The following is a 22,856-nucleotide window of genomic DNA, read 5'->3' as shown; positions in this document are numbered from 1 at the left end:
TACTGCGTGTCATTTAGAATATTGTATCAGCTTTCTTTAGATATTTAGATAAATATCTAATAGATATTTTGATAGATATCTAATAGATATTTTTATAGATATCTATTAGATATTTTGATAGATATCTAATAGATATTTTGATAGATATCTAATAGATATTTTTATAGATATCTAATAGTTATTTTGATAGATATCTAATAGATATTTTGATAGGTATCTAATAGATATTTAGATAAATACTTTTAACTGCTCTGTCCTTAGCTTTTCTTTTTTAACTGTAGTTTTATTGTGCGTCTCGTAAAAAAAATTAGAAAATAAGAGTGAGAATACTTTGAGAGAAAACCGAATAATAGGCCTACGCGGGATTATGAGACCGGGTTGAACTGAAAGGACAATTGTCAGATTAAGTAATCTAGCATGTGATAGAGCAATCCAAAGTTTGTTGAACAAAGTTTATGATAGTAATATCTCTATCAAGGACCATATATGGGCACGTGAAAGCGGTTGAGCCTGGAGAATTGTGAAGCCAACTGTACAAAAGTGTTAGACAGTGTGGCCTATCCTTCTCAAATGTCTACCTCTGTTTAAGAGATAGCAGTACCTATTAACGTCTTTGAGTTTAATCCCATATAACCAATGTTAATTTCAAAAGGTCGTCCTGACCTTTAATTTATCATTGATGTTATATGATTGTACTCGTTAGTTCATTGTCCCCTGGTGATTAAATTTCCAAAAAGAATCTCATGTTGCAAACAAATCGTGCAATATTATGAGTATATATTTTTTTTAATTACCTAAGTTGAAAATACAAATTTAGTTCACTGAATTCCCTTTATACGAACATATGCTTCAAAATAAGTTTTGTTTCGTCAAATTACTTCGTAGAGTAGGTCAGGAAGACTGTTAAAAATTATTTTTATGTCACTGATCGGAGCGGTGCCTGGTACCCAAGTTGAAAACTTGGAAATTCATTAAATTATTTCTTGGCATATAATTTCTAGGGTCTTTATATTATCTCGTTTCAAATTCATTGTTTATAATTATGTATAGCAAGACAAAGTCAAAGCAAGACAAACCACCAAATGAAGAGCTTGACTTTTCTGTAGAATGATTTTGAGCGGAGAAATGTAAACGAAGAGTTTGTTCATATGTGCTTTGCAAAAAAGGGGACGGCGCTGTTTTTTATGTCGTTGCTGATAGCTGGCATTGTGCTAGTTTCAGTTTCCATATATTCTTTATCGGATTAAGAATAATCTTTATCAAACAAAGAGTATTTTACCACTTTAAAAACAGATGTTGCAGTTTATCTAATTAATTAATTTTTAATTCAACGCTTTATTTTATTACAAACAACATACCTTATTTTGTTTGTTTAATATGTTTTGATATTAAAACCATTAGACTATAGGCTAAAGTACTGTTGCATAATTTATGACCATTGGTCAACAAATTACAGTTGTTTATTTTTAGTTAAGTTTTGAGATACGGTAATTATTTTTAAAATACACAAAATTGTTTATTATGATTTATGTGATCATTATTATAATACCGCTGTGCACAGCAACAGGAAACAGACTCTTCACCACGCACAAGCCTCTGTGGCCCATGTGGGACTGATTTCGTGTATACAAATTGTACAATGTATGTTTTTAATAAATTTGATATTGATTTCATTTGTGTATTAAATGACTGGCAGAAATAGTATTTAGTTTATGTTTCGGTCTAATAACTCGTAACAAAAAATTAGTAGTAAGGTTTGAGACGTGAACTACCTGGGGACTACCAATATTATTGGGATAGCAGTTCTTTCCATCTGTTTCCCAGTGCCCCATAAAGTTTCACTTTACCTACATTACGCGGCTGGAAACAATGCGTTAGCGGTAGTGTCGTGTGAAATTATGGTAAACCGTTTACGGATTGGGAATGGCAATTGGAGTCAACAGTGGGAATCGGTGAATGTGGGAACTCTATGGGAACAATGGGCTTAACGCGCATTTCATTTCACCGGTGACTTCTGCCCGCGCCCGCCACGGTTTCTAGAGAAAGTGCGTGAGCCTAGAGCGCTGTCTGCTGTCTGCTGTCAGGCGCTAATCCAATACGCGTCACTCACCTAGTAACACCCGCCCGTCTATAACAGATATTGTGTCGGCGTGTAGCGATATTTGGAATTGTTGCGATGATATTTTCAAAATAATGTCTATGTAATGTGAATTACATTATATATACTCTCGCGTTGACCTCGTTTCGCCCGTTTATAATAGAGCGCTTTGTATCTACATATAGTGATTTTTGGAATTATCGCGAAGATATTTTGAAAATACGTAGTTCTCCGCAATTGAATGTGAATTACTTCATGTACTGATCTTGTTCTCCTCGCATTGGCCGCCTGTGATAGATCTATCTATAAATCTTTTTAGTTGGAAAGTTGTATCGGTATACTATACCTAATTAACATTACTGTATTTTAGTCTCCTGCCTAAAAATAGTTATATTAATACAACGTCTTGTACCAATAAATGGCTACGCATATTTAAGGTATATGGAGAATAGTCAGTTAGCTATGCAAAATAGCGAATGCTGTAATTTATGTATTTTTTTAAACATTTCTATTATATTTGTCAATTCTAAAACAATGTATATTGTTCCATGGAAAGTAATCTCCAGAGCATTTAGTACTTAATATTACAGTGTAAGTGATATGTGCTTTTGAACAAAGTAGGCTGAAGAAATAACAAGAAGAAGAGAAAGAAACCGAAGTTACCACCTTTGAAAGAAATTCCCTGGATTATTGACGTCCAATCAGATTAAGTGCGCTGTTTGTGAATCCTTAAAACGGATTAGTAAATTAGTGACTCAGAAGAATGGACCCTTGACTCTAGCCGATTCTTGAATCTCTTTATACCTCTTTCGGCTACTCGACATGGAGTCCAGGGAACGCAGGTCGTCCTCCACCTCCCAGCAGCTCCTGGATAGGACTCGCAACCGTCGTACCATCAGGAGATTCACAAAATCAGTTCTTCAGGTATTGTAACCGTGTAACCGCCCTCTTTAGTCATAATAAAATACAGTGATAAGTTTAGATGATGATGATATGATGCACAGTCGTATGGAGAATCCTTTGATGTTACATCATGCTTGCTACTGACATATGTCAGTGTATCAATCGAGACTTATTTTCAGACATTATCGGTACTCTTGTGTTTTATAGATTTAACAGATTTAATCTGCTTATTGCAATAACTAAGAATATTAGACTCATGTGTAGATGGTATTTTCGTGATAATTCAGACTCAAGAAACAATCCCCTAAAATATACAAGAGTTAGAGAACATTGGAATAGACGATGTAATTAAGGGTTCTGAATAAATTGGCTATCGTATTTCAAAACTGATTGTAACCAAACTTTGTTTGATGCTTGTACTCAATAAAGTTTCTTTGGTTAAGCCTCTAATTCAACCCAAGTAAGGGTTTCAAGTCCACAGGTGGGTTCACTTCTGCCTAGTTTATACTTTCCAGTCGAACCCACACTGGGTATAGCAAAAACAGATGTGTCACTTAAATCTGGGGAACCCTATGGCGGTCTAGAAGCGGCAAATCACTAACAGCAAATGTCGAGATTCTGGATCGCAAGGGTCAATAGGTCTGGTCTTGCGGGAAATTACTGGTGGGGTTTGTTCCCTAAGAGTCAAAGGTTCTTGCCAGCCTAGACATAAAGTATGCGACCTCCTTCCTGCTTTGACTGGAGCGGCTGGTTCAGAGCTGGCTTCTCCTTCGTCCTAGGGGATATGAATTGAGATTATTGCCTTGAATCTTTCTTCATGAATCTCGACAGGAGGCGGCCCCTATTACCAATCTTACCTATCCAAAATATCCTGTCCCTCCGGATGTAGCGCAAAGGTCCTTATAAGACTGGGTGTAATTTTATAAGCTTCTTGTCGTAAGAAAACAAAAAAGGGTTTCAAGACGATGACAGCCTTTCACATTTTTTCGGTGACGTTTTTGTACTTCAGCTTTATAACTCATAACGAATGCCAAAGAAAATGTGTATAACGATCCAATTATATATATGCATAGCGGCAAACGAAAGAAACGGCGATTATAAATATATAACAGAAAAAAATATTGTGAGTGTTATACTGAGTTAACTCGGATAAAATAGCTAAAATTTTAAATGTAACTAATAAAATGAGTTAAATATATAAACTCATAACTTTTTGTCCTTAAGTTGAAAATTGATTACATCTATATACAAAAGTTAGTATAGTAGCGCAATCTATGCGTTAGCCTTTTCGAACAAAATTTCTGCCACACAATCTCCATATTGATGCAAGGTTTATTCTCTGGAAAGTTAAAGCCGAAAATACAAGTTTTTTACAGGGTACTAAATCATTGTTGGGTACCACACAATATTTTTGGTCCAGTGAACGGATGAGAGATAATTGTCACCGGTTGTTGTCATTAGCGGTCACGCCGCGCCGGTTCACTCTTCCTGTTCCTTATTTATTTATCGTTCAAAAAGTGAATTTTGCTGATTACCTCAACAAACATCATATGTTCTATCAGACAGTGCAGCAGAACCAAAAGTAGGACGTTAAAAGAACTGCCTTTTAGCAGTCAAATACATTTTACTAAGTAAGAAAAACATCCAAATTAGAAATTGGTAATTAGTAAGAAATTGAGTAACCAAATTATAAACCTAGCAGAACTTTCAATAATTTCCTTGCTTATTCGCTTTTAGAATATGAATGAGTTAGGTATGTAATTTATTAGATCTCACCCTCTGCCTACCCATTTAAACACTCTTCCCCTCCAAGTGATAGATGTTATTACACATTCACTTGATTTTACATTATGCATGCAATTGCCATTGGATAGTCCACGCAAGCCAAAATTGTTTTCGGACATAGGCCAAATAATAACGATTTACAAACAATCGCAGTATACGAAATAGAATAGCTTCGGTGACGAAGGGAAATTGCTTTGATTGTACTAATTTCTTACCATAACGATAGCTGAATGATCGACAAAGTTTCAATTCTTCTAGATGTATCAACTGACGTAATCTTTTCTTTTTGGATCAGAAGAATTTTTTTTAAAAGGTCTTGAATCACATGTAGTAATATAATTACGCGTAAGAGTATTTTTCGATGGTACCTTCGTTTAATGAAGGATAAAACATCAGTTATTCTGCTCGGCTGATCACAATTCTGCCCAAGGAATTGACAAGGTGTTCTTGTTTCAGGGACAGAACGGGTTTGAGGAACTTCGCCGCTACATCAAACAAGGTGGCGACTTCTGCAAAGACCTCAGTACTGTCCTGCATGAAAGGTGAGTGAAAGGTAGAAGGATGTAGGGGAAGGATGGTCACTAACTAACGCTCGCTGTTTTTGATGACATTGAGCTGACTTTCCTCTATATGTATGACTCTACTTAGCATATCTTTAACAAGACGAAGAGTTAGGTTATGAGGCAAATAAAGAAAATGAAAGGTGGTAAAAAATTAGGCAAATGTTCGATGTTGTGTTATAGGCACTTAGATAACAAATGATGTTCATGCGATGAGAGGTCTACCCCGAACGAAAGTGGCCAAATATGACATTACCAATAATTATGAATACTGGCTATATCTCAGAATCCTTGTCAAAATTGTCTTTCCGTGTAGGTACACGATAATCACTTAAGGCTGCTCTACTTTCCGAGACTGCAAAGTTCTCGATATTTTTACCGTTGGTCTCGGCTGTAATCATGACCTCCGTGGGTGACATATGGAAACACTAGGTGGAACCAAAGTGTCACAAAAGCTGTAGATTCTGTCCGTGATCACGTGATTTGTCTACTCTTCCCACATACTTGGGTAAATTGAAATAGGTCGCTAAGTAAACTAACTACTTTTATCAGCGGTCTTCCTGTCACTCGAGTACTTTCCTCGTCACTTCCTCGACTCTATTTGCAGAGCTAATAGCCAGATAGCAGAGCATCGTGCAGATTCTAATCTATCTCTTCACTGGTTTTGCCTTTTTAGTTTCTTCACTCACTCCATCACCTCTGTAATCCAAACTGTATTTCTTTAAATGTATTTCAGACAGATTATAAGTATGATTTTGTTAAAATTGAGAATATTAGCATATTACTAAATGTTAATGAAAACACTACTTTTCTAAATTGTTTATTTGTTGGACGAGGCCTTTCTAAACCAAAGGCAACTCCTTTGATTTTACACGGTAATAAATCAGTGTTGGGTACCACACAACATTTGATTATTTAAAGAATTTTCCAATTGCTCCAAGAGTCTTCAATATTAGCATATGTTGAGCCTTGTAGATTCTTAGACTGTTTATGTATTCGTACGTACATAGTAACTTTAAAATTCCCAGAGTTATCGAGGAGCAGTCTGAACCGGACCAAAGGTAACTCCAAGAAAGTAAGTTACTTTTGACGCATATAATTGTGCTCCCCATTCGTTGTCCAAGGCAGGTCTACATGGGCGAAAGCAGCTTTTGACAGTCTGCATCGAAATTTATACATAACCTCTTTACAGCGAGTTAAATGTACTAACTGGCCACACACGAAGAAAGTAGCCTCCAGGCCACAGATGCTATCTAAACAAGATATACGGTGCGGCGGTGGAATAGGAGCAGTGCGATATGCGAGGCTCTCAGGGCGGTCCAGTGCACGATATTCGGCTTTCTCCGTGATGCACGGGGCAAGGAAAGCACTGGTCTGAGGCGCACCAAATGTGTGTGAAGAATTTAGTTCATCTGAGCACTCCATCCAATAATTAGAATTTCGCTTTGATGGTCAGTTTCATATTCAGAGGCAAGACGTGACTGGTGGAAGTTGTAGTTTTTTGCTATCTATGGTCGAGGTTTCGACAATTAACTTTTCAATCAACTTTTTGATCAAATTAATAAAGCCCTATAGTGTTATTAGTTGGAATCTGAACAAAGTCGTACGTTTGGCCATTGATATTTGTTAGGTTAAAGAAACTTTTTTTAGGAGAAGCCGATCCTCTTTTAAGCCTTATTTTGTTCGTCCCCATGGACCACTGGCCTGTCCGAGGATCTTATCAAACAGAATAAGGGGGAGAGTCGATACAGTACGTGGTTGATGGTACTGATAAAAAGTGCAACGGTCACAGACAGGATTTGAACCAGCGCTATATCTAACTCAGATCCAAAGTCCAATGACAGACCGCTCGGCCATCGGCACTCCCACTATTGATAGTTGATAAATGCTTCAATTGCCATCCCAGTAACCCAGAAGAAAGACTATACTGCTGAAAGGTCTAAGAATTCTCACTGAAGAAGAACCCTGCGAGTGAGATTATGGCCAACTAAACCTTGACCAAGGCAACATCTCGTTAAGTGTCAGCCGTAGCAAGGCTACAATCTTTTCTAAAAAGTACTGCCGTACTTTCTTCTCAGCGCACGAGAGCCAGGGTAGCCTGAGGCTGAAGGCGAGAGGTCATTTCTCCTACGAAAGCGTCCGCTACCGCAAAGTCTATCGTGCACCTGTGTCTGGCCTGCAGGTATCCCACTCGATATTGCGTGAATGCCGACTCGCCGGGTTATTTACTATAGTTGGATCCTGCATCAGTCAGTAAATTTGACATTTTATGGACTGAAAAAACTTGGAGTTTTTGAACATTTGCAGTGGAGCTCATTTCCAATATATGATTTTTACAATTTTTTAGAATTTTCAAGTGTTTATGGTTGTTAGTAAAGTATTGACAATGTATTTGAAACCTCTCTTGCAATACATGTCTTTGGTAAGAACACAAACAAAAAATTGAATGCGTTTAAACCATGCCTTTGAAACGTGATGCTCGCAACATCCTAACATTCCTAACTTTCTACAACCTAATCAGATTTAGCACTACTATCTTCAATTCAATTTATTATTTATTTACAGTTTCATGAAGAAACTGCAATTGCGTCATGTGATAATATAACCTAAAGGTAGATACAATAGTTCGTCTGAAGTTAAGAGATAGCTATTATATAAAATGATGTAAAACAATTCATAAACAGGAGTATTTTTACTAAAATTGGTAAAAATGTTATTTAGAATAAACAAATAATATTATAAAATTCTTAAAGTTATTGATGTAGTTTAAATTCGAGGAATTCCTTCAAGGAGTAAGCTGGTCTGTCTATCAGCCACTTATGTAGTTGTGTTTTCAAGTGTTTTCCCTTCTGTGACTTCAGTAATTGCGTAAGACCATTGTGGAGTTTGCGGCCAATGTATGATGATTTTCTAGCGTACTGGGTAGTTGTGGTGTGCTGGCAGAATGAAGTCGCTTCCTCGTCTGGTGTTGTAGGTGTGGATACTTGTACCTTTTGGTAGATCTGTCTCGTTCACAATCAGGATTACTGCTTTAATGTAGAAGTTTACGACAGTCAATCTTGGAGCAATCGTCACAAAAAGCTTACATAATAGCAACTAGTTTCTAAGGCATGATCGCAAAGTGTGGTTCGTTCTAATGTAGGGAATGCCTCAAGATACTTGCTTAGGTCCAGTTTTATATATTCCGTACACTGCTGATTTGATCAGGTGGGTTCGGCATGGTAATGTGCATACATCATATGTCGATGACTGTCAACTTCATATGTCCTATGATCTCACAACTTTCGCATTCATTGCTGTGGGAAGACTTAACCAGGTTACGTTACGTAAGACAGATTTCTCTTACTTTGCTCCTAAGCCGTGTAATTGCCTTCCCCTTGAAGTTACATATCAGATAACTGTTGTAAGGACTAAGAAGCACACATTTAATGTATTTGTTTTGTTTATTCTCATAATCGTAAGTATCCAACATAATTAATGGGTAGTCATGTATTTTTGTACTTTAGTATTTGTTGAATTCGATTTAAATGCGTGATATTTATGTAAAATGGATGTATTCTTAGAAACGTGCAAAATAAAATATTGTTATCAGTGAAAGAGTATATTTTACATAGTAAAATCCTCCATTATTAAGTTTTTTTCTGGATGTGTATAAATAAAATCCGAAGTTTTCTATTTTTAAAACATATTTAATTATTTATTAATTGTTCTAAATTTTAACAAATCGTTATATAGATTCGTACATTAACCGAGACAAAAAACGTCACTAAGAACGTTAAAAACTAATGAAACTTACTAGTCGGTCTTGAGTTTTGACACATTCAAGGGGCTGGCTAATTAACCAAATACCTTGAGATGGCAGTTGTGTCAGTAATCCTTGTCCTCTGATGTGGGCGACAGTACATTACAGAGGTACAGGACGTTTGTTAAATCTGATGAGCATCTGGTTATTTTTTCTTTGTTTCTAGAAAATTCTTCATATAACCCTGGCTTGGTTTTCTGTACTGCGTCTCATTACTTAAAAAAGTCAAAATTTTACACAAAAGGTTAAGTTAATCAAGGAATCTTGATTTTCGTAACAGTTTGTCAACGAAGATCTAATCCAAAATTTTGATTACTAAAGGACGGGTGTTTTTAAGATTTTAAACAGTAAGTTTTAAGTCCACGGGGTCAGTAACTACTAGTAGTGACGTGGTCCCGGTAAATACCTAGTGGGGAGGTAAATATAATTTATGAACCCAATGGTTATTTAAATACCCACAACGAGGATAGTTTTGGGTTTTCACCTTTATACAACACATTTTGGTAAAGAATTGAGCAACCAATAACTAGAACACAGTCATTTGTTGCCATAAATTGAAATCAGGAATAATATTTATCCTTCAAAACTAAAAAAAAACTACCGCACAAAAGTCTAATCTAACATCTGCGCACCAATATATAACATTATTTAGGACAAGTTTCTTCTTATAAATTAATTTTAAGGAGTAACCGATCCCCTTTTTGGGTTTATTTTGCCCGGTCTCATGGGCCACTGGCATGTTCGAGGATCTTATCAAACAGAATAGGAGGAGAGTGCTGATGAAAGGTGCAACGGTCACATACAGGATTTGAACCTGCGCTATCTCTAACTCAGGTTTAAAGTCCTACTTCATAGTCCGCCCATCGGCAGTCCCATCATATTCATAAAACAACTCCTCACCGCGCCGTTTGTTTCGCCACTGCCGCACTAAAATCCTCTCTCCGGTTTTCTGCAACGACTGCAACCCCACTATTGAATCTTACTTGCTGCCGAACAAGGAAGTGAACCTGTACTTTTCTTGTTTACCCAACTGCGAATGATAGTCCGGAAAACAAAATAAACTACACAAACAAATCATATACATCCATATCTTCCACTTTTACTGCCCTCTCACCGATCTTCCGTCTCTGGTCTCCGCTGCCCAAAATAATTTGCGGGCTTTCTCCCCGGGATAATCGCAAACAAATCGCCTGCTGTCCAGTCTGACAATTTTGCCACGATGATGACCACGACGACGCAGACCCACCTCAAGGCCACATAATTGTTGGGCCACTTTCTACAGAGAAACTGACTATCCTCTCGCTCAAGCGCGAGTGTGTAATTGCTAATGTGAAATTCTTGTCCGACTGCGAACTATCTCTCAGCGTACTACTTGATTGTATATGCGAATGAAAAACTATGCTTTGGAATATTTCAATTTTATCTAATGATCTCTTGTCGGTATAACACGACGATACATGACGTCTATTATCCCTGTGATACCCGAGGTTGTTGCTAGTCGGAATACACAATTATGTCAGTAATTTCTAGCTTTAACTTCACTACCAAACCCACATTTAATGTGCGAACGTAAGTCTTTCTATAGAGTATGTAAATGTTACCCATTGATTTTTAGTATTTGTTTATTTGGTGCAAAATCGCATCCAAGTTGCTAATATGGTGTAAGTGATCTGAAAACTTTTTTTTGTTTGCTTCAATACAGATTTTTTAATCGTTAGACGCTAGTTAACCTTAACTTTTAAACTATTCATATGCTTAGTTATAAATGAAAGTAATATTAAATAAGAACAATAAATGGTCAACTAAAACCATTTTTTTAATTTTATTTTATTATCAGACACGTGTTTCGGTATTAAACCATCATCAGTGTGAACATTAATCTCTAAATAAATAATAAACAATAAACAACTAAATATACACATGTGGACCATTTAAACAGATGTTAAAACACTTGGTTCACATGTGTATATTTAGTTGTTTATTGTTTATTATTTATTTAGAGGTTAATGTTCACACAAGTCCTCCTCCGTAGACTAGTTGTTATAGTTTCGGCTCTCTAACCGAGAGATCACGGGTTCGAATCCCCGGGAGGTCTAAAAATGTAATAATAACAAAAACCAGTGCACTTCGAAGCCGGCATAGCTTACGCTGAGGCTTACATGAGAATAAAGAAAAAAAATGTTCACACTGATGATGGTTTAATACTGAAACACGTGTCTGGAAATAAAATAATTACCAAAAAGGTTTTAGTTGACCATTTTTATTGTTCTAATACAAAGATAACCCCTTTAGTGTGGAGTTAATAACCACATAGGAAAATTTGTATTAGATAAATATTAACCAAATATTTTATGAAAAAAATAGTATTCAGCTACAAATTACTACAAATACCAAATAGGCTCTGTATAAAAGATATTTACCAATTTGCATACACAAACTCAAAACGAATCTGCCACCAGCTTAATACCAATAGTATAAACTTTAGTATACATTTTGATTTGCAGCAGTGGCCAACCTGCACATCAGCACCAGCTGGTCTTTTCCATAATAATTACTTAGCTTCATCTCCACGTGCAACTGGTGACCATGAAAAGAAAAACTGATTGAAACCTTGAGTTTATTCGAATATTGTGATTGTATTTATAGACATAACGTGGTAATCAAAATATAAACAACTAATTTCGAACAAAGTAATATTTAATCATACACAATTATTGATTTAAACAAATTTTATTTGTCCATTAAAACTAAATGCAAAGTGCTAGCTTAGGTTAATGTACATTATTATTTTTCCTTATTTGTCATGATTATGGTGATTTGTGCGATTCGTTATTCTTGAATAATAACTATGGATAATCTGAACTTCAGTTTTTCAAGCTTGCCTTATATAGTTTCACTGTAGTTTCTGTTAAATGTCGCTAATAACTGTTGGAACTTATATATATATATATATATATATATATATATATATATATATATATGTGTGTGGTCAACTTGACTAGACCTCCAGTTAAATTTCTTTATTCCTCCTATTTCTGTGTCGTCTTATGTTTAACCATTTTACTTCTAGAATAATATCTGTAATGTGACCTATACTGGACTAAGTGATTTCCCTCATTCTCGTGTATTCTCTTGTGAAGTGTCTCACTTCTTCGTCTAATTCCCATGTCGACAGCGTAAGTTCATGTTTTGTGACATTCTTCGCTTCCAAATTCTCCAATTTAATATCCTTAACAAGCGTAGGTCTCATGTTATGTTTCCATTATGTGGTACTGGAAATGTGTAATGTTGAACATTGTAACCTACTTTAATTGTAAAATAGCACTCTCTCCCTCCTTCCCAAACATGTCTAATCGTCTACATTATTTTCTGTACTATGGTGTAATACCATGGGTACAAGAACGTACCTGTTAAAATATTGTTTACTCAAATATTGTAACAAAGTAATACAGGACCAAAATAAAATCAAAGACATGTACTCTTAAATAGCGGTAGAAGCATACAAACACCTCGTTCCAGAACCAAAGTTTGCAATTTAATAATTTAAAATACTTTTAATATGCATCCGTGATTGCCTGGCAGACCTGTCTCCAGACGTCAAATTAGAATGACTACCGTAGAGCTTTGAGAGTGGGAGCAGTTTGTCCTTGCCCAAGGTCGATTGTCCCCATTCAGTGACGTCTAGTTATACAATCTCCAGGTGTCAAATAGAATAATTTCTAATGTTGTTTTTGTACAAGAGCTTCTACTACAGAAGATGTTCGATCTCGTTCTTAGTTGAGTCTTATTATCATCACTTCAGTGTTGTCAGTACATCCAATCTCCAAACGTCGGAATTAGAATGACGAATGCAGTCTTTTACGAAAGCTCTTGGAGGGGGAGCAAGTTGACCTTGCTCAAGGTCGACTGTCTCCATTCAGTGACGTCTAGTTATACAATCTCCAGTTGTCAAATTGGATCATTTTTAATGTTGTTTTTGTACAACAGCTTCTAGTGTGTGAGATTTTAGACTTTGTTTTTCATCGAGTCTTATTATCACTTCAGTGTTGTCAGTACATCAAATCTCCAGACGTCAGATTAGAATGACAAGCGTAGTCTTGTACGAGAGCTCTTGTAGTGGGAGCAAGCTGACCTTGCCCAAGGTCCAATCTGAATATCATTATATCATCCATTCAGTGTCGCCTAGTAGAGAAATCTCCAGACGTTGGATTAGAATGAATAGTTTAGTCGTGTTTACGAGTTATTAGTCTAAGACCAACCTTAACCTTGGTCTTCTTCTTGTATGATTGCCTTTCCTTCTGCATCTCAAGTAGTACAATCTCCAGAGGTCAAATTAAAATGCTCAAATGTAGCCGTGTACAAGAGCTGTTAATGTGAAAGCAACCTTGATCTTGTTCTAGACAGAGACGCCAGGCAGGCTGAAGCTGTGGCCACAAACGCGCCTCACGAACTTTAAGGATTTGGTTGAGAGATTTACCTTGTGTGCATTTGTAGGATGTATATATTAATACTAGCAGTTGCCCGCGGCTTCGCACGCAATTTCCTGTTGAAAAACAGTACTCTATATTCATGTTTTCTTTTTCTATTACATTTTAAACATTCCTGAGATAGTTGATAATCGTTCCTTCGTGAGCCTCTTGGGCGAATTATGAAGGTATGTACCATATTATTTCCTACATGTATCTTTCGTGGTTTTTGCTAGGTGTTGATTCAGTACAGTTATTCAGTACAATTAATTTATATCGATGAATCTCGATAAACCAGTTAGGTTATACAAAATCAAATTCGGTCTGTTAAAATTAATTTTCCGTCTAAGATATTTTCAGTATTATTGTGGAGTTTCCTCGTGCTCCGATCAAGAAAATGTATCAACGAAAACCAATTTCGATCATAAAGCGTCTTCTTTTGGTTCTTTTCATTTACCTTCGATCCAACCAAATTCGTTTACCTTATGTGCAAACATTCACGGGTTTGTACCATGAGGTGGGTTTTATAACAGTGTTTAGTAGTATTTTCATTGCATTAGATAGTTTATTGATCATTGGTGCAACCTAAATTTATAATTAGCCAATAACTTCTTGTGTGCAATCTACATTACACTACTTATCAAGTACTTAACAATAATAATTTTCTAAATTTAATTGTAAACAAATGTTTTCGTTTCTTTGACGAACTTCAGCTGAAAGAATTAACAGCTGTTAAGTATCAGTTTACTTTGTATTATGTGTCGTAGCGCAGTCTGCCGGATCGAAGGTAAAACATTAAAAAATCAAACATTTTTGAATAAAACATTAATTAAATAAACTATTTTAATTGGACAGAGTTGTAAATATAAACCATTCTCGAACCCATTCTGGAGGGGTTCAGTGACATACACACGCACACGAGAAATATATATAAGATATTTTTGGGGTTTAAACTGAATTATCTCCTCTCTGCTCAGAGATCCATCTTTAAAGAAAAGTGCACTTAGGTACCTGATATATATTATAGTGTTAACTATTGTTTTGTATAGAATTTGATAGCAAGAACCAGTTGAAGGCTGGTTATTTTAATCAAACTTAAATACTAACCCAGCCGACACGAGTCAAACTCATATTGTTGGTTTATTGAAAGGAATTCGTTCCATTCATAATACATGCTTGAGTACTTTGAGGTTCTCTAACTTCTCGAACATGTCAGATCCTGTAAATTCGTGCACGAAGCTCCTTCTGATGCAAGCAAGGCTGTTGATGAAATGTGTTTGTTAATATCTCTCGGGACAACACCTAAACCCAGCTTCTCGTTTAATTACAGAGCCGCCTCTCTGCCGCGGTTGCTTCATGCCTCAGCAACCACAGACGGATACGTTTTAACTGTGACAACACATTCCACCCGTGGTCGGCTTGGGATGAGGTTGCGGTGACTGCGCCAACACTTTACCGCTATAACATATGAAAATTCGGTAAACCACAAGACCGTATATTGATAAGATCACATATTTCTACATCCTGCTGCAATTATCTTTGTTGAGAACAACACTCTCGAACGAGTTACCAGCTTTTCGAGGAGATTTGCTTTCTTCCATCTAAACCTAAATTATAAGAATTCCGTTGAAAGCTATGACGGAATATATGTTGTCTATATTCCGTTCTTGTATTAGTATTACAAGACTGAAACCCGCATTCGATGTGTTTTATGTAACACCACAATGTAAGTTTTAATGTCCAAACAAGTCCTCAAATCATTTGACTTTTGAAAAACACAAATGCCAATTTTTTAGCTTAGCATTGTCAAAAGATTTATCCAGATTTCATGTATTTGTTATAACAAAAGAAGAATTTAATGTACATAGGGTTATGCAAATACATTCTAACACAGACCAGAACATGCAAGGTTTTTCGCAAATTCTACTTGTTTTCTTCTAGCATTAGTAAGAAAAATACAGGAATTATTTTCTAAACTTTAAAAAGTTCCTGGTGCATCTTCTTCTTTTATCATGGACAGTATGTTTCCTGCAAATCAATGTCCAAGCAAGAGAAATACTACTGATCACGCAAGAATTGGCATGTTTATAGAATTAACAATACAAACACACGGATTTGGCGCTTCCTTATCCTATCAATAACAATACAGAGTGTCTTTAAGTACAGCTACCCTTCTTGAAGCACATAATGATATAGTTTACTCTAGTTCCGGTGGTCTTCTAGCAAGAACAAGAAGAATACAGTGTCACGTAGGTCTTGGTTGTGACATGCACACACCGGAACACCCCACAGTTTCCGGTGCCGCCTCCTTGTTCCGGTCAGTGGTGCAGTCACCGTTTTTGTGACGTCGGATCTCAGCTGTCAGAACCTTCATCCGAAACTCTTGATTCTCTTTTGCTGTTGTCTACACAAAGGTTCCTCTGTCGACGAAATCCAGAGGATTTTACATGAGAGTTTAATCCAGATTTAGTAAAAATCAGGCCCAATGAAGTGGTAAATTATTTGCAGTAATGGTTTTATTTTCTAGTAAAAACTCTAGGATAAAAGTTAAAGGATTTTATAATTCCTCCAATAACAGAAATACTGATTAAGTCGTCCAGTGAAATGCGTATAATACTCGTCGCTGGTCTTGATACGCTCTTTCTTAATTTCCATCATCTTCCAGTCTTCTGTTCGTAATAAATTATCAAAAAATTGAAAATGGTTGAAATATCTCGGAAATACTTTGTTTTTCATCTCATTTCTTTCATATGGTCAGTCAAGTGAAAGCTCCAGACTGATCCGCTCGCTGATAAGGTGGCACCGATACGCTCGGACAACAAATACTTGAGCAGGAAGAATGCGAGAGTAATGCCAACAGCAAGTGACAAAGCACCGTTCTGCTCACATCACAATTCCACACACAGGACATCGATGACCGCTAGACGCACGTCTTACTGGGGAAAGCCGCGACACCACCAACACTTCCGCGTGTCAGAAGGGCTTCCGGGCAATCCAAACGCGATCGTGTGTGGAATACTGAAGTATTGTGTCTGGAAAATGAGTGTTTCATGAGCAAGTATAGCTTGCCAAAAAATCAAAGGCAGAGATTTGGCATACCTCTTTTGGACAATTCATAACTTCCCTCCAATATAGTGCAGGTGCTATAATTGAAAGACGTCCTTAGGAAGGCAGTGAAAGATTTGACCGAACTTGTAACATAATTCACTAAACCACTCGGTTCGAGATGTGGCAATGAGATGGCCGTAGTTTAGTAAAAGTTGTTCCTAACAGTGGATGTCTTAAGGTTTTCAATGCAAAACAAATCAAAAAAGCTTCTGAAAGAGATTTTTCTATAGTTGCACTAAAGTCCAAATGCTATCTCCACATAGGTTTCAAAACAACGTTTGTTACACTATACATATTGAACTCTTAAAAGCAGCAGTATATCAATCTCAAAGGGGAGGTGTAAAATAATCCGCCACAACACTAGGAATGTCTGCACGAGACCATCCTCGATCCTCAAACATCCGTGAGAGTTGGCAGAAATCGGAATGAACTCGACCTGCAGTGGCCTTCTGTACGCGGTGAGAGCCTGACTCTTGTTTGACGGGAATCTTCTGATCCTGATACCACTTCCGGCTGGATGACTCCTTCCATCTTGCGTCTCGTCTGTGTCCGAGCCTGAATCACAATGAGAGAGAGGGCAATGTCAGTAACGCAGTAATGAGACTACAGATGCGATGTATGCGGCCGGTACTGCCTTTCAGCGAATTTCACCTGAGGAAAGCATTCCTTATAAAGATCCTATTTATGCTGATGAAGAATCTGCATTTGTCTACGAGACAGTTTCTCTCCTTGGCCACTTTCGAGCTTACTCTTCCTGTATTCGCTAATGTTCTTGCTTTGTTGTGTTTATTTATCGGTATTAAATGATTTGAACTCAGTAATCCTAATATTTTCACGAATTATTTACTTTAAAAATGACGGAGTCTACAATACGATGTTGAGGAAGTATTAGAAGACATTCTTTACCCACATGCCCTCACTTCTTCTGACGTCTATTTATTCCCAAGAATTCGTCTCAAACAACGTTTAGTGAAATTAGTTATTTATTTCAAGATGCTATAAAGGTATAAAATGTATTAAGGTATCAAAGAAACGTTTGCCCTATTTGCTGACAAAACTGGGAATATACATTTACCTCCATACTCTTGCTGCAATAAGTAAGTCAATGTTAATATAAATGAATAGACAATTCAGTCCCTTGCATCAGAGACCAATTTGTCTTTGCTTATACGTGTCATATTTTAATACTGTCATCCTGATAGTAAATTTGTATTCAAAACCAAACTACTTTATATTGTCTAATGAGGATAAGTAATTTGGATTTGCCGGCTGTATTTTCTAAACAATCTTGAAAGGTTGGGAAACTAGTGTTGTGTTGTGACATATATCAGTGTCCTGACTAAGAAAGATAGTCCAGCTGACAGGTCCTGTGTAGAAGAAGCCAACATCTGCCTTTGTTCTACTCCGTTGACCGCCTCCATGGTTCACTCGGATGGACGAAATCTAACACAGTGTCCTGAGTACTGCTGCACAGCTGCTGTGCCGTGCCGTGACAGTGACAGTGGCCGTGCCGTGCCGTGCAGCAGAAGCCAACCTCTACCTCGGTTCTGCTCCACTGACCGCTTTCCTGATTCACTCGGATGGTCTAAATCAATTACCGCCGACTGCCCTTGTCAAGCCGACATCATCGTCGTGAACGCAGCGTTTCTTCACCTCTTCCGTTTTTCTCTGTTAAGACTTTCCTCAAAGATTTGGATGTCCCAAGATTGTGCACTTTTCTAAAATCCCATCGACGATGGTTATCCGTTCAAATCTGTAACATAAACAGTGAATATGATACAAAAGTGGCCAAGGATCCTTATGAAAGCATTGGATCCATTATGGAAACGAATCTTATCAAACCGGATGTAGTAACGGCTTTCATTGGTGTTTGAGCAACAGATGTCGAGAATTACTTTCCAAGTTATTGTTCTTTACCAGATAGGAATACGATCAAGTGAATCTATACATTTTTTCTAATCTAACAAAGAAAACAGTTTCAACTTTTATGAATGTAATTTTTAGGATTCTATATGCGACTCGAAGATCTTTGGAACTTTATCTTCGATAATTGTGACTTTCCGATATTAAATTACGTGTATATTTAATAGGTAAATCATATAATTACTGAAACTATGAAGGGATATTATGTTGTATTATTTATGCTCACTGTCTAATGGCTAGTACCGACATGTTGTGACCGATGTTACACCCACTGCACGCTTGTATCATTCATAATCTTCTAACGTTGTGCTCCATCTGCTGTCAGTTCAGAAGTGTGTAAGTGCTTAGAAATCTAAATTATCGTAGGGAGATTTATTATGGTGATCGTACTAAGATTGGTGACAAAGTACTAGGAAGTGTCTTGAAGTTTTTAATGATTAAGGTATATGCTTTTAGTTTAGTAAGAGAGGAAGAGAAAAAAATATGAGTTTGGAGAGAGGAACCTCGTTATAAGGGGTGCTAGGGTTTCAATAAGGGGTAAGGAGTAAAAATCATCACCATGACTGAAGGTAGTTGAAATTCGTTTACTAATGTTCGCTTGTACTTACTAAGAAGACATTTGGAGTGTATATAGTTAGGGTAGCTTGGGACCTTGGGGGAAAACCGCAAGACTTGTATCAGATGTGTATATGTTTGCTGAGAAGCTGAGAATCAAACTGAAAAAATGTAAATATCAGACCGCAGACCGGTTTGGTATGGTCTGATTTTGTGTACTCGTTGCCTCGAAGGGTTTGGTGAACAGGGGACAGGGTAGCTCCAGTATAGGTCCCTAGCGGACAGAAAGCTATATCAACCACTCTCGGCCAGTTCTGCTAATGGCTTCTCACCACTTGTGCAACAATGAGATGCATTCTATATTTGCATCTCGAAGAAAGCGCCATTATGCTCCTAGCCTTGGCGGTGAGCTCGTACAGCCGTCACACTTTCATGCCGCTCGCTGCGGTTTATAGCGTACTCGGGCATGGTATGAATGTCCGTATAATGTGGCGGACAAAAATACATAAAATGTTCTTCAATATCTATCGTTGAACGTCGTCCTAAATAGAACTTCTAAAACATTTCCTCGTGACCTGCTGAAATCATGATTGATGATCGCTGTGCTTTTCAAGTCTCCTTCTTTGACTCAAGAAAGAGTAGTTAGGGCATTTGTGGTTTTGTGTTTGTGGACACCAGTCTTTTAAATAGAGATTGCAGCCGCCTCCTTTGCCGGTTGGATGGGCCGGATCTTCGGCATTGCGTTGTTGTGGTTTGCCTTGAGCCGATTGTTTCAACAGAGAAAAATGGTTTATAATAACAGCTCAAGTGTTCTTCATATAATTAGTTCACACGGGTGTAGTGTTCCGCGTCACAGGTTTCTCATCGCTCGTCTTTTCTTATTATTTTGTAAACTTTGTTATGGTGAAAACTTCAAATCACAGTTTTTGTGGAAGAATTCAATTTGAATTTTGATATATTAATACTTACCTGTCAGATCCCATGCTACCAGTCTGGCAAGCAAGGAGAACATGTCTTCGACAGCCTGATGTATCAGATGGCTGATAGGCAAGCCCGAATAACTTAATAACTGAGCGTAAGAAAATTTCCCCTGACATGCTTCAAGGACACTCAAAGTTGAAACAGCCTTTGCTAATTCTACCTGGAACAGAAAAGATATCTCATCCAGTGCTAGGCAGAAAATCAAGATCCAAACTATCAAAGCCAGTATCGATCCCTCCTGTGTCACCCTCGGTGACTAAGCACTCCGTTTGTGTCTCTTGGGCAGCTCACCCACTATTTTTAGTGTAAGAAGTGTTAATGTTTTAACTGTATGTTGCCTTTCACTACAAACTAACATCAACATTGTCTATGTAAGGGGAATTAATTAATTAATATTCAAATAAGTTCTAGTAGCCCAATAGTCCTATGTTTTTGTGCGGTCCAAACTTCGGGATTTCGGACTTTGCTAAACATTTAGAGTCTTTGCAACGCTTAAACGTAACAAGCACCTTCACAAGAATCTTTCCAATCGGGCTAACGACGAAGACCTGTACAAAATTGATTGCTCTAGTTCGAACCATTCTGAAGTTTTGATTCCCTAGAAGCTAGATTATAGAATCATGTTATCACTCAGCTTAGTTGTCATACTAAGTCTATTCAGATTATTATATCTGACATGATAATTTTTTTATAACATTACATATGTTATATATTATTATAAGAATCATAAAATATTGTCTTATTACGCCTGGATTAGCTTAACCTGGTCTTGTCGCTGTCTACCAAGATTATTAAAAACTCACGATGGAGTCTTCAAATATTATCAACACAGTCTGGGACAAATTATCCTGACCTCGCCTTAGTGTAACACAGGTCCCCGAGCCTGAGACTGGGAATTCCACAACAGTGTCCAAGCTGTTGGCAAACCTTTGGATCACGAGGGAGTCCTCCAGTACCATCAATACAGTCTGCCACAATTTATCCTGACTTTGAAATTATCTGACAGGTCCGAGGCCGAGATGCAGTATTCCAAGACACTCTCCAAGCTGTCTGCAAAGCTTCTAAAACTCACGAAGGAGTCCTCCAGTACCATCAACACAGTCTGGCACAATTTATCCTGACTTTGAAATTATTGTCTGACAGGTCCGAGGCCGAGATGCAGTATTCCAAGACACTCTCCAAACTGTCTGCCAAGCTTCTTAAACTCACGAAGGAGTCCTCCAGTACCATCAACACAGCTTGGCAGCGTGCCGCTGTTGAGATGGAGGCCCAGAGTGAAATCCACAGGTAAGTCCCTCTCCAACTGGAAAATTATATTAAGATTTTTGTTGCGAGTATTCATGGATACGTATTGCCAGTGCAAAGCAACCTTTTCAGATTTTTTACTGATCTCTTCTTGAATTGAAAGTGTATAATAAAACTTAAATCTGGGCTTGGTAATCTCATAGAAATAATTATGTCGTTTCCAGTTAATAATATTAAAATAACACAAGTTACACGACTAAATGGCAAATCATATCCTAACCTAAGCATATTACCGTATACAAAACATATGCCCAACCTAAACCTTTGAGTCTTCAGTTATATCGAATTCAATAAATCTATTTATAACTACTTGCCATGAATAATATTGTCATAATTATATCTAGTTGGGCGTTAATAGTAGGAGGAGCCAATCTATCTTATGTTACAAATTATTTATAATTTACATTGGAATGTCCTATGTGTAATAATAGTTTAAATGTTGAAGGGAAGTCTGAATTTCCTATAACCGCAATGCAATTTGAATGTGAGTAAAAGAACTGTTAAGATATTCCTTATTCTTTCGTTTAAAGAACCTTTATTCTTAGGATTACGCAATTTGTTTCACGACTATCGTCAAAGTTCCCGGTTCACAGACCTTTGAAAAATTGCTAAAAATTAAAATCTTGAGTTATTCAGACTACTCATCAATATTGATCAATGATGGTACGAATGATCGCTGATCTGTTCAGTTTCAGCAAATCGCGATAGAGCTCCGCCCCTTTCACTCACAAGCGGATGTGCACTACTAATCTTTCCAGTATTGTTAAGCATGTATTGACTGAACAACGAGGCCTTTCCGCAACTAGGCCGAAATATCGCAGTATCTTAAATTGGGTTTGCAATTTTTTGACATCCTGTGAAATTAAAAAGTGTAAAATTAAGTTAAATGTCGTATTTTTCAAAATCGGAAATAGCTTTTTCTAACGCACCATACTTTAGCTTGAAGGCCCATTTTCAATTGGTTTAAACGATTTACGTATTTTTCATCACAGGTTAAAATCCTCATAAGGTCCTAACCTCAATGATTCCATGTACATAAAATATCTTTTGGCGCTCGTGTTCAAATGACGTTGTTGATGGATTTGGGAATTTTCTTATAAGGCAGCTTTCAAGAAGGTTGTCATGAAACATTGGCTTTATCTCTACTATAGAAACCTATTGTGAGTGGAAATGTTTGTGTTATGATTGTAAGTTTCAGGGATGTCTGATTATATTTATACCGCATTAAGGAATGTGAATCCCTATAGCATAACCGGGGAATTCCATGTTTTGATTGAATGTAAAAATAAATTTCCCATATTCCGTGTTCTTGTCTGTATATTTTTAGTATTTATTCTAAGACGGGTTGGAGTTTTTGCAATGCTAACACC

At 37.0% G+C, this 22,856-nt stretch overlaps 1 protein-coding gene across 5 annotated transcripts in view; it reads left to right on the top strand.

Annotated features, from left to right (window-relative positions):
• The window catches only part of LOC124360051 (nostrin), a 119,715-nt gene that overhangs the window by 77,008 nt on the left and 19,851 nt on the right, over positions 1 to 22,856 (top strand). For 3 of the 5 annotated variants that reach the window (XM_046813307.1, XM_046813303.1, XM_046813304.1), the window contains 2 exons: positions 5,243 to 5,328; positions 21,325 to 21,468. In XM_046813307.1, coding sequence (XP_046669263.1) covers positions 5,243 to 5,328; positions 21,325 to 21,468 — 230 coding nt within the window. Of the gene's footprint in view, positions 1 to 2,716; positions 3,023 to 5,242; positions 5,329 to 21,324; positions 21,469 to 22,856 lie in introns of those variants that run through there. The other 2 variants (XM_046813305.1, XM_046813306.1) reach the window with 2 other exon arrangements.

Source organism: Homalodisca vitripennis, chromosome 4 (assembly GCF_021130785.1).
Source record: "Homalodisca vitripennis isolate AUS2020 chromosome 4, UT_GWSS_2.1, whole genome shotgun sequence".
Taxonomy (NCBI): Eukaryota; Metazoa; Arthropoda; class Insecta; order Hemiptera; family Cicadellidae; genus Homalodisca; species Homalodisca vitripennis.
Note: the sequence above shows the minus strand (reverse complement) of the source record. Positions and strands in the feature narration are given on the sequence as shown.